Source organism: Lonchura striata, chromosome 3, assembly GCF_050655825.1.
Source record: "Lonchura striata isolate lonStrDom1 chromosome 3, ASM5065582v1, whole genome shotgun sequence".
Lineage (NCBI taxonomy): Eukaryota > Metazoa > Chordata > Aves > Passeriformes > Estrildidae > Lonchura > Lonchura striata.
Window position 1 is genome coordinate 63,107,427 of NC_140705.1, and position 13,332 is coordinate 63,120,758.

At 40.8% G+C, this 13,332-nt stretch overlaps 1 protein-coding gene across 9 annotated transcripts in view; it reads right to left on the reverse strand.

The window, feature by feature from the left end:
- ARFGEF3 (ARFGEF family member 3) overlaps window positions 1-13,332 on the reverse strand; it is an 85,856-nt gene that overhangs the window by 28,055 nt on the left and 44,469 nt on the right. For 6 of the 9 annotated variants that reach the window (XM_085575303.1, XM_077782140.2, XM_021553071.3 and 3 more), the window contains 9 exons: window positions 12,021-12,931; window positions 8,726-8,809; window positions 7,384-7,550; window positions 5,257-5,422; window positions 3,769-3,876; window positions 3,315-3,530; window positions 2,961-3,071; window positions 1,435-1,585; window positions 695-1,009 (listed from right to left, as the gene is read on the reverse strand). In XM_085575303.1, the coding sequence (XP_085431429.1) occupies window positions 695-1,009; window positions 1,435-1,585; window positions 2,961-3,071; window positions 3,315-3,530; window positions 3,769-3,876; window positions 5,257-5,422; window positions 7,384-7,550; window positions 8,726-8,809; window positions 12,021-12,931 (2,229 nt within the window). The remainder of the gene's footprint in view (window positions 1-694; window positions 1,010-1,434; window positions 1,586-2,960; window positions 3,072-3,314; window positions 3,531-3,768; window positions 3,877-5,256; window positions 5,423-7,383; window positions 7,551-8,725; window positions 8,810-12,020; window positions 12,932-13,332) is intronic. The other 3 variants (XM_021553073.3, XM_085575302.1, XM_085575300.1) reach the window with 1 other exon arrangement.

Genomic DNA, 13,332 nt, shown 5'->3' on the forward strand with positions numbered 1-13,332 from the left:
GTCAAATTTCTACAAGCAGTTTATGCATTACTTTTGGCTCTGAATTTACACATTACACCTTCCTATGGGCAGAGATCAAGATGAGATCATGATGTCATTTGGATCAAAAAGGTAATTGCAAGGATGCAAACCCAGGAAAATTTCAACTGTAGCCTGGGCTGCTTAAAAAATAGCAGAAATAATATCAGTTGGCAGACCATGATGAAAGGACATTTAAGACAGCCATTCTGTGACCATACTCGGTTCTCTTCCTCCTCTGGACACACTGGGGAAGCCTGACGAACTGTCCACACAGCCCTGACAGAAGCAGCTGCTTTCTGACTGACACTGCTCTTGTCAATCAGTCCCTTCCTGTCAGGACAAGACACCCCTTTACTTTGCTTAACTGAATGATATGTTTATCAATTTACATGCAAGAAATAAATCCACCACTCTCAGGATGCATTTGATTTGCTTGGCATATTCACTGCTGTGCACAGACACACTCAGCTCAGCACTTGCATGTACTGCAGACATGAAAAAAAAACCCCAGGTCTTTTAGAAACTGCTGGTTGTGACAAACATGCAGCTCTCTCATGAAATTCAACTGAAGCAAGTGGCTGAAATGAACAAAGATTAGGCTGCAGCACAAAAAGGGCCACTTTGGTACTGCTTTGGGAACAAGGATTCTGGCTCCTGACAGCAGTGCTTTTACCTGTCAGCCTGCGTGGAGAGCGTGAGAACAGCCTTGGCAGCACTGGTACCACACAGCAAACTGCCCCCACGGAAGTCAAAAGCTCTGCCCTTACTGCTGTCCTTGATGAGTTCCTGGATAGAAACTGGCTGAATGACAGGGTGGCTGCTGAGGGTGGCCTCTTGCTCGGGGGTCAGTGCCTGAGGAGCCTCCCCGGGCTCAGAGTCGGGGTGCTGCCCCCCGGGTGCTTGCTGTGACTGGGTGATGGTAAGGGAGGGTTGGGCAGCACCATCACTGAAGTGGGTGTGCTCCAGCGTGCTGATGTACTCACACACCCTGGGAACACACAGGAGAAGCAAAAAATTAGTAAACACCCTAAAACAACTCCTCCCTGCACTAAGACATTTCCCTCAAACCATAAACAGATGCTTTCTAACTCTCAAACTACACATAGATAACCTTTCTTCTTACATCCTTTGGCCTCCCAAAGCAAATAGTTTGGTGGAGGTGCCTGAAAAGCCCATTTTGGTTCCTGGGTCTGCCATAGTCTTCTGGTAACTTTGAAGCTTCTAAGCATTGATTTTGCCCCAAGTAGTGGTGAAAAACAGCACCATCTTTTATTTTAGAGATACCAGCAGTTAATTCACTCTGACACTGTTTATACAGAACATTCACGGTGTCTGCAAAGCCCTTTTTCTCAGTCCCTTACTTTCAGGCAACATGGCCTGAATTCTGGCTATTTTGGGAAAACTGGTGAGTACCTGAATACATGAGGCCAACAGTCCTGATTATGGCTTCCCATCTCCAGACCCACATTAAGGACTGCATCCATACACAAAACATGAGCAGTGTGCAGGCAGACTCCCTGCACTTTCCCCATCTGCTCCAGTTTCTGCTCCACTTTCTGTTTCACTGTAGCATAAAAAAGAATTAAATAAAATTAACTTCTTCAGCTTTTAAGCAAACACTGGTTTGTATACAGGGTGCTGGCAAAAGATTACAGTCTGAAATCTATAAAAGAACATGAATTTTAGACAAAAACAAAAAAAAACCCCACCAAATCAGAGAAACCCATTTCTTCCTAATAAATCTAAGGCAGCTTTAAAACTAAAATCCTTTTTGACTGATCCTATATATGTCAAAAAAAAAATCAATGCTAGATTGACACCCTCCACCCCCAAATTCACATCCTGTTGCCCACAGAACAGTTGCAGATTGCCAGTGATATTTCTCTTCACAGATGGATGACTGGATATTTATTTTTACCAAAATCTCCTTTGCTATGGAAAAAAAATAGCATTTGTGGATTTCATATGTATTACCATACAAAAAATTTCACCGAAAAGCTCTTGTCAAAGAAAACTAATCTTCGCTTGAGCTACAACCATTTGGCTCTATTTATTTTTTTTCTGAGAATCCCTGAAAAGCTTCGTTTGCATGCTACATTGGAATGGAAACAAGTTTTGAAGTTTTGCAAGCTTTCACAGAATAGATCTGTTGGCTTCTGGCCACTGCTGCTGCCTCCTCTTTGCTTCAGCACAGTCTGGCCAACTCACTTCAGCCATGTCCAGCAGGGTAGTCAAAAGCTTGTGTAAGCTCAGGCTTTTTCAGTTTTGTTTTCTCTACCAAGACACCAAAAATAAGTACCAAGCAGAGTTATTTGTGCAACACTGCCTTTTGTTGTGGGCTTCTTGCCATTAGAAATCAGACGTAAACAGAGAAATTTTGTGTACTTCAAATAGTCAATGGAGACAACAACTAACTTCAACTTCCAGTGGGTTTGAAATCGTGGTATAGAGATGCAGAACTTTTTATATGCTAAAAAGGCACCATTTTTTATTCCATTTTAATCAAATATGATTCAGAAACAGTTTTAAATATCTGATGATGACAAAATATAATCAAAGATAGATAAACCAGACAGGAAGAGTGATGTAAACTCAGCTTACATTACCACCCAACACTCAAAAATCCCCAAATAAGCTGTTTCTCTGATGCTCTCTGGTTGTACTAATATCACAAGGTTTAAAAAGCACATGTTGAAAAATGCTGCTGGCTTATGCATTGTTTCACAGATTTCAGTTCATATAGAATATAATTAGTGGAACAATATGTTAAGAACATAGGACAGCAGGCATGTACTGAAGACACACATCCCATGTGCCTACAAGCAAGCGGTGTACAGCAGAACAACAAAGGGAAATGCCACTATGTGTGGCACAGTGCTTTCCAGTTGCAGCCTCACAGGCAATGTAAAATGAGGTAGGTAATTTAATCATGTAGTTACCTTGAGCTATAGCATCACTGGGTTCTTGGATTTCTTTTTCCTCTTTCTCTTCTTGGACACAGGAGGCCGCAGACATTTGGGCAAGAGCAGATGCACAGTTAGCAGCAACTCCTGTAAAGCAACAACACAATTATTGCATGACCAACATTTCCTCCCCAATCCCATACAACCTCAACAAGAGGCAGGGTCAAGGGGATATGTTTATGCTGTAGGGCACTCGATGTGTACGGCCACCATCCGGGTTCCTGTGAAAAACTGGAGCAGGATGCTGCATGTTTTTCTCACAAATTCCTTCAAAGAAAGTTACCATCCTATTCTTTGAGTCTGCCAAGAACATCCCCCATGCAGCATTACCTAGAGCACAGCTCAGCCGGGCTGCCCTCCTTAGTCCATCCAGGCTCACACAGATGGAGTCCTTCTCCTTCTGGTTCTGCTCTTTGGCTCCTTCTGCTCCCAAGATGAAGGCCAGCCCCTTGGAGCTGCCTGCCATGCGGCCAGTCAGCGGGGTGGACAAAGTGTCAATCAGGTTCTTCCAACAGCCAATTAAAATGTATCGGGCAAAAGCAATTCCTAGAGTGGAAAAACCATTAATACTATTACTACAAGAAAATGGCACAACAGAAGCTTTACCATTAATAGTAAAAAGCCAAGTCACATTTGTCCACAGCAAACTGAACTGCCAATTCACATGTATGATGTACTGATATACCATCTTTTTAAACTGTTATCCTACACTATTTATCTGCATAGGCTTTTGGTATATAACAACCCACTGCTGGATAACACACTCACAACACAGTCTTAGTACCTGCAACAACAGAATCATCTGTCTTCTGGTTCTGGGAAAGAGGAGATTGAGCTGAAGCAGATGCCATCAATTGGCCACCAATTGCACTGCTGCCCAAGCCGTCGATGTCTGCCAGAACATTAAAAACCATCAGATTATTATCTGACACACAGATGGCACAAAAGCATATCTTACTGGCTCTGTGTTCAACTAAGTACTAGTCTGCTTTTTTTCTTACTCTTTCTGGCAGCCTTCTAAAGCCTTGGTATAAACATGAACTATGACATCTTAGGCTTTGCCCAGTATAAGCAATGTTTGGTTGAACAGGGGAGACAACCACTCTCAAAAGCTGCTCTCCCCCTTCTTCAAGTTACACAATGAACAGCAGAGATCTTAAGTTATTAGAGTTCAGAACTTGCCACACATTTAAGTCTCTGCATTTCTTAGTATAATATTTCAAATCTTGCTAAATCCTGTATTTACTTGTTTCCAAACCTCAGTCTCAGTCCTCAAGATGCACTGGGATCCTATTTCCTAAATGCGATTTTTAGTAGATCTGTGTATGAGATCTGTGTATGCCTAATCTCAACAAAAGAAATACAATCCTTTCTCTAACACAATGAAAGCCATTTCTCGCAGAGAGTTTAATGTTTGGGATACCAGGTTGATTTCCTTTCTAATAAGCCCCATCTCCACATCTGGGTGTCATTTTTTCCAAGTGTTTCTTCCCTCTTCCCAGTTCAGTAGCTAAAAGTAACACTGAGCTCAACACAATAAGCAAAAAACTTTCAGAGCAGTGCCCTTTGATCATCACTTAATGGCTCAGCTGAAGCCATTGCTCTCCCTGCATACACTATTTTAATTACAGACATATTAAAGCACACAGTGCATTTTATATCAATACAGTATCATAGCCATCCTGCTGTCTTTCAACTAATACAAATTCATTTTTTTCCCCTCAAATGAAGCTAAGGATTGCTTCTAAGCACTTGCGCTCCATGTTTTCAGCTTCTCTCTAGTGCCATTTGGCATATCCCTGGCATAGCTCAAGCTTGAACCAAGGGGAGTCCAATCTGTGGAAGGCTTCCAGGATCAGATGCCACTATTTATATTTGTACTGCACCGCAGGTACACTGAAATGGCTTTGCTATGACATCAGGAAAACAGCAGCCTTACTGTTTATAATTAACAAGTATCAACTCAACCAGAATTGCAGCTGACAGAATTAAGAGATGTTTTGGTTCAGTGAACAAAACTACTCTCCCTGTCTCCCAGGGATAGTTGTGATTTTTTTTTTAAACCTATGCTTCAAAACACTCTGATGAGCCAAAACACTTTAGTACCTGCCACAGCTAGGTCTGGGCTCCTTCTCTGCTGATAATTCCACAAGACACTACATATTGCATGATGACATGCTGTTCTGTATGTAACGCAATAAAGCAGTGTGTCACTGTAGCTTGTTTTAGACACATTTGGAAGTTAGTCTTGCCACCAGAATATTGTACTGACCTGTCAGCATGCTGATAAGTGGAAGGCTGTGCTCCTCAGGGCTTCCCCAGTATCCAGCTTCCCCTAGCATGTTCCTTTCTAGTACCTGGTGGTACAGTTCTTCAACCCACACCTGGGAAAATACCATCAACACTCCACTGGACTGGACCTGCTTCATGAACTCCTTCTGCAGAGAACCATAAAAACCAAGTGTAAGAAGACATCAGTATAAGCCCTACAGCACCAGCCCCCAAATCTACTTCTGTGTAAGGGATTGCAGAAGTAGAAATTAAGTTAGGAAAAGAATTAATGGAGGATTGCAATCTTAGAATTGTTAAGATTGGAAAATATCTTTATCAAGTACAACCGTCAGCACAGCACCATCACCATGTTCACCATTAAACTATGTCCTCAAGTGCCACACCCACGTGTTTTCTGAATGCTTCCATGGGCAGTCTGTTCTTTTCCCTTACAACCCATTCCATGAAAAGAAATTTCCTAGTATCTAATCTAAATCTCCCATGGTACAACTTGGGATCGTTTCCTCTCGTCCTGTCACTTGTTACCTGGGAGAAGAGGCCTACCCTCCCCTCACTACACCCTCCCTTCAGGGAGTTATAAACAATGAGAAGGTCTCTCCTGAGCCTCCTTTCTTCCAGGCTAAACAATACCAGCTCCCTCAGCCACTCCTCACAGGACTTGGTCTCTAGACCCTTGACCAGCTTTGTTACCCTTCTCTGGACTCTCTCCAGGACCTCAATGTCTTTTTTGTACTGGGAGTCCAAGACTGAACACAGGATTTGAGGTACAGCCTCACCAGTAGAAGGACAATCCCTGCCCTGGCCCTGCTGGCCGCATTATTCCTGATGCAGGCCCAGGATGCCATTGGCCTTCTTGGCCAGCTGAGCATACACTGGCTCATGTTCAGCTGGCTCATCAGCACTCACAGGTCTTTTTCCCTCAGCTTTCCAGCCACTCTCCTCCAGCCTGCGGTACTACACTGGGTTCTTGTGACTCAAGGGCAGGATCTGACAACTTCACCTTACTGAACCTCATACAAGTGGTCATACCCCATCAAGCCCAGCCTGTCCAGATCCTTTTGTGTCTGCAAAAGGAGACTGCCTCTGCAGTGGAGAATGACATGAACATGAACAACTCTCCCTTCTCCTACTGCAGTTAATGCAAGATGCAAATCAGAATGACAGTTTTTGCACAGTGACAATGGGACATGCTGATCTCTCATTATTTCCATGAGTTAGGAGTAGGATCTCAAATCCAATTAAAAGAAGTTGTGGCACCTAACACGGCCTGCCCAACACCTGAGCCTTTCTGCATTGAACAGTCATCAGATGAACTGGTCTCAAATTATTTATCAGAATGATCTCTAAGAATACTTTGGTCATGCTCAGGCCTGTTGTGCACACTGAATGCTCTAGAGAATGTCCTGAGTCACATATCTGCACTTGATCTGCTGCAGAACACACCAGAACTAAGGATGATACTAAACTCCATTTGTTTTTGAGATTATCTAGATTACAAATTCTCTTACACTGGAAGTTCAGCAATAATTATACATTTTGACACTTTTTAAAAAATTTTTCCACATATCCCAAATTTTTTTTGTTTTTTTCAGAAAACTCTGAGAAAATGTCTCCTGGGCAACTAAGTTGAAAAACATGGATCCATGTTTTCAAAACTATTTTTAAAAAGCCCAAGAAGGGGTGGAATTCCAGGTATAACAAAAATCATAATTTCACATTACTAAGACCTACTTATTTTCCACTTTAATTTCTCATGTCTTCATCTACAGAAATTCAAATCATGTATTAGGCAAAAAAAACCAGTTGCAAGATGAACATACGTTCATGCACATTGTCAAGAGACAATGCGTGATGCTAATCTATTCTGAAAATAGTTTAACCATCAAAATGACTGTGACCTTAATGACAATCAGTAAGCAGCATTCCTTCCCACCAAATCAGAGTAATTAACTTATCATGCAAGATTCATAAGTAGCTTGGAGAATGCTTCATTTGCAATTACTATTTCTCCACTTAGCAAGAAGCCTGAAAGCTTTATGTGTGGGTGAAAGGAAGCAAAATAAATTTTCATTATTTAAAAACAATTTTCCCATATTCCCCAACTCACCAGCAACACAGGGGCTTGGGCAGGCTTCTTCCTGTAGTAATCTGAGTTTGCCAATTTTAGGTTGAGCAGCAACGTGTAATGTGATACTACGTAGAGACTGTCTGCATTCATCAGAGTCTGGAAGTTGAAATTTAGGTTTCCCTCAAATCCTGGTGAGTGCATCATACCTAATAAAAACACCATGTGAGCTCTTATATTTTACACAGATTTTTCCTGGAAAAAATAACAGAAACTATCTGCTGCATTTTGACAGCAACAGATTGCTGGAATAGTTAATGAATCATCAGAAGAAATTACTCCACTAAACAGAGTAGGGAATAGAAAAATAAGTAGTTAATCTACTTATTAGTCTAGAATGCAAGACAAACTGAACACTCCAGTCACAGTCCAGCAAAACAACATGCTAAATTTGAAATAAGCAAGGAGCATCAGCATTCATTGGGATGACTATCACATATAAAGCACAGGGCAGGATATATTTGCAATGCTAACTAGAAAAGTGAGGTGGAAAGGAGCAGACCCAAAGCCTGTATACTTAGCTGAAAATACACGGCACCAAATGGTGCTAATGAGATCAACAGCCCTTTTAACCCCCTAGTAAACTCATTCTGGCTAAGTAATTTGCTGGATGGGGTTGGAGTGCTCCACACCCTGCAAGATCAGTCTGTAATCATCAGGGACATGGCGATTCTTCTCTCCATGACCTAGAGGTATGTGGACAAATATCTGGGGCCAAGCTGGCTGGAACTAGTTACAACTCCAAGCCCTATTTATTTCATACAAGGCCTACTTTCTAAATAGCTGAGCTCTTGCACTTCTGTCAGACACAGAGACTATGTGTAAAGTACTCACTAGTCCTGAAAACACTACTTGTATGAAGCCTACAGCCATGCTCAGTGGCACAATCCCTTTTTCCCACAGATGGCAAATAGCTGACCTACTGGTAGAAAAGTATCAATCAAGTACGAGCAACACCTAATTGAATCCCCATGATCTGTATTCTGAACCATGAAAAAACCAAAAATACCAGATCCACCCACATGACTCACAATATTTCACGGTTTTCACATCAACTGTGAAATCCATTCATATAATGTCAATTAAGGAAGATTGAGAAGTCAGCTTTATCCTAAAGGAGTGTTTGAAATGGAACAAAAACCAGCTTCCAAGGTTAGTTACATGATGAAGCAAAGCTGTGTAATTTGTTAACTGCTGCAGTGGTTTTACTGTGAATACATTCCTCCCACCATAAAGCTCATACCTCTTCTTAGACAAAATACAACAAACCATTAACATTAAAAAAAAAATCCACACACAGAAAAGAAGCAAATGTTTTTCTTGCCTCGTGAGGGTTTGAAAGTTCTGTGCTGCTGCCTTCTTGGACTTTCCACTGTCGTCACTTTGGGGGCGTGGATAAGGTGAGTAACTGTTTGGGGGTGGATTTAGAAAGAGAATAACTGTTCCAGAGTGGGTCTAAAAAATGAATATCTGTTCAAGGGAACAACCTTTGTGGAAGAAGGGTGTTAGGGTTGGTCACAAACAACAGCCACACAGGCTGACATTGCTTGGGGTAGATTTCTCATGGTGAATGTTAACAGAGAACTTTTACCTAGTACCAAAACTGCAACCATGTGCTTGAAAGTAGCCTGTGAGTAGTTGTAGTGATTCCTTCCTCACTGAAAACAAAGATACATCTTAACACTCTGTCAGATGGAGGATCATGATATTGATGTAGATATCTCATCTCCCACTGTTTTTTTTGTCTTATCTCTCTTAAATATGTACCTCAGAGACTAGAACCTGCTAGAGCAATAAAAAAAAATCTCAAGGCAGAGACATATGTAAAAGTAAAAAAAATTCAAAAAACCCAACCAAACAAAAAAGCCCACTTTATTTTGCTTTAAAATGTTTAAAAAATGTGCAACCTCCTATACAAGGAGGTTGTAGAAGTGAAGGAAGGTGTAGAAGTGCACAGAAAAGTGGCTACTTCATTGAAGGCATGCATTTAAGCACCAAAAAGTGTTGGGGAAAAATATGTTCCTTAACTTCCTTTAAAATATGGGAAAACAGCTGAATTTGTGAGATGCTCAGATCACAGAAACAGAAGATATTATGATTCTTACCAGCATAAAAACCTTCCCTCTAAAAAGTATGAAATAAACCTGAAGATGGGCCAACTTACTCCTAACTTTAGAGTCAACCAACTTACTTGCAAATTTTAATTTCACTATAACTCTTAGCTGACTTCACCTTTTCCATGCTTATCTCAGTAGTGCTTAAATTCCTACCTCCACTCATTGCCTTTCAATCCTATGAAAACATCCTAATTTTGCAATGCTATCTATATAAGGACCTGTCTTATAGGAAAGAAGACTAAATTGTATTATTCTTCCAAAGTGAAATAAAAATCAAAAAATGAAACAAAGCAGTTAAATAAGGTTTCCCAGAAACAGAAATACTGCTTCTGTACTGAGTGGTCTCAGAACTGCATCTATGTTTTTTCTCAACTCAAATCTTAACCAACTTTCGAATTTCCCCATGTATTCTTCAAGATTTATACATGAATAAATGTCATATATACAATGAATGGGATCAATCCCTCTAACTTCCTTACCTAATCTGTTCCTTGAGCAGCTGGTGCTAATGAAGGAACTCCTAAAGGACCTACACATTGCATATAGAGGCAAATCAAACTGGTGTCTCAGAAACTCTCAGGGGGAATTCTTAACCCCTGCCATTTGTTTCAACTTTCCTAAGTATCTCTCTCTAAAGGTCTTCAAATTCATAGCTCTCTCACTTATACAGGAGCACAAGTTCTCACCTCAAGAGGACTGATGGACATTTGCTTAAGATCTGAGGTACAAGTTAAGGGACTGTTTCAGTTGGACTGAGTCTCATTCCAGGTGTCCAAATGAAACAGGAACCACCCAGATCTTACAAAAACATAAAAGCATAACCCTGCTAGAGCCACGTCTTCGTGAAAACTCCAGGATACCTCTTCCAGGCTGTCTTAATAGAGCTCGCTACTCTACTTTTCCACGATTCCTTACTGAATGGTGTCTTTCATTAGTACTTCACAAAATCCATCAGGAAATGTGGTGTACATTTTTAAAGTACAGATTAAGCCACAGGGGTGGCTTTCTTAGAAAAGTGAAGGATCTGTCTCAACAATGTAAGCCCAAGACTAGGTATTTTTTTAAAGACACACAAATCACAAATCATGGATTTAGTGTAGAAATTGAGTTATGTTCTTCCATTTTACTCACTGTATTACTCATAGTGAATGCCAAGAAAAGCTATGTTTAGTCTTAAAATCTAGACTTCCAAAGTTTTAAAAGCACTCTATAAAGACTTTACAGACAAAAGGGAAAAGAAATACTCATTCATGCACAAGGGAACAGGTGCACAAAGGTTTGAGCTAGAGGGCTAGCACTGGTCTTATCATAATCTCAAGACTACGCTTTTTCAGGAATAAAGAAATACCTGTGACAGAAAGGGTGCTCTTGAGCCCCTCAATTATGAAAGTAGTTAGCATTAATTCCTCTTTTAGGATATTTCCTTTCTGTGATATAAAATAGACAATATTTCTTAAGAATACAATTTATGATCTTCCTGAGTTAGGGTTTATTTCTGTAGCATTTAAACAGGATATCAGGAATCTAATCTTATTCACTCAGCTTCATTTCTAAATTATGCTGTATGATGATGGGAAAGGCCCCCCTTCTGACTCTGTACGAGTTTAATGTGTGTGAGAGAACACAAATGAATGAAGCAATGATTAGGAGATGAGCAATAGGAAAGGCAATTGCAGTAAAGTAAGTTAAAGAAACATAGACATATATGTAGCAAACATTTTCATTTTGGCCACTGTCAGGAAAGTGAAACCCTTCTAAAAATATATATTTACACACATTTTAAATATGCTATCAACAGGACAAACTAGCCTTTGCATTATTTTTTTTGTTTGTTTGACAGGTGAAGATCCCAAATGTTCTAATCATGAAAGAACTGAAGATACTTAATCTCTTAGAAGACAAGATCTTAATTTTCTCTTGGTCTGGGCTTTGAGCTTTGCACTCATTAGAGAGCAGCATTAAGAAAAAAAAAAAAAACAGTGAAGACAAACTCTCCTCTTTCCCTATCCTTTCTAGAGCTTACTAGTGTGGAATTGTTACCACCCTCTTTGTGAGGCTGGCATTATTAATAATATCAGTGCAGTGATGTACTAAGCTACTTATATCTCATTACAAACCAGTGATGGTACTTCCCATACCCCTCTTATGCTAAGGGGCAACCCTGACCTCTCTTTAGTGATGCCATGTGCCAAGTTTCTCAACAGAGCTTCACAAACCTGCAGAGAGGTATCTTGCTACAACAAACTCCATTTAGTTATTGATTCAGGACACAATCCAGAGCCTCTTAAGAGTCAATGTATTTACCTCCCTTTGGATCAGTGCCTGCATATTCAATTTGCTTTGCCTTAAATGAAATATGTTCCTGTGGAGGAATGTATGGTTTAAAGCCCAAACCTTCCCATGCTGAGTATGTTCTCTGAAGATGAAATCCTACAAGGGAATCTGTGTACAGTGTAGTCAAAGTGTACATGCTGGTTAGACAGTAAATATTTGCTTTCAAACCTGAGCAGAATGTTGAAGAGAAGCTCTGCAGTGCTCCGTCCACTTCTTCTATGCTGGGAAGAGCTATAAGCCTAGGAAGAAGTGCTTCAAGTGACTGGATGAAGAGCCGTGCACTGTGTTGATCTGCTTCTTGGCTCTTCAGCAACTTCAGAGAGAGAGCAGCAGTGCGTAAGGACCTGTGACCTGGGCAATCCCGTGGTGTCTGCTCCTCATCAGCCAGGGAACAATTGTCAGAACCTATGTCTGAGACATCAGACCTGCCTGAATCCTTTTCTGCTGCCATGGAATACTGATCACATGAATCAAACTCAGTCCTAGAAAGGTCCTGGTCATCTACACTGAAGTTACTTTCACTGTATCTGGATCCATAGGACCGGGTCTTGCAATCAACTGATAAAAAGTTAGTTATATCTGGATAGACTATGGTGTGGCTTCTTTGAACAACATCTGGCTGGTCAATGGTTTCTGACTCTGGTTCTCTGTAATGAATTTCTTTGCTTTCATGTACAGCTGGAGATGGCAGGGAGTTTTTTTGATTTTCTGGATTATCCTCTGGAGTTGTTTGTCCCATATCCCCTTCCAAAGTAGTCTGACCAGTGTCTGTGGTAACGCTAATGCTGATATCGGGACTCTTCTCATTTCCCGATTCCCAGGCAGGGTTTTCTGAGGACAGGATGCGTCTCTGCCATCTGAAGTCAGCATCATTGATCTCCATGGAGTCCCTGCTTGTCTCAGTCCCATCTTTCAATTCTTCCAAGCGCTGGAGCAGCAGCTGGATCTGCTCTTCACTAAGACCCCTCCCTTGGCTCAGCTCATCTAACGCTCCAAGCAGGGCAAAGACACAGGACACTGAAGCATAACAGGCTTCAATACCACCTTTGATGCACGCTTCCGTCATCCCATCCATGATACTACAATCAACACAGAGTTTATTTAAGTGATGTAACATGTAGGGTAAGCACATCACTGACATTCAACACCATCTTTCCATAACCAGGAAAAAAAGAAGTGAGCTTAGCCTTTAAGACTATTCATGAGAAACATGATTAGTATAAGAACAAATTGTTGAGTCTCCCATGCAAACATGGTCATTCTGTAAAGGGAGTGCCAACAAAAGAAAGTTACCATGCATTCATACCAGCATGCACAGCATGTTCTCTCTTACAGACAAGCACTTAAACTAAAAAGAAAAAATCTCAACACCCAGCTGAACTAAATTTAAAGGCCATCTGTGTCCTGAAAATGATCTTATCTACAAGATATGATCTTCCCAAGAACTGAGAACCCTTCTTGCTCAATATGATGATGTTTA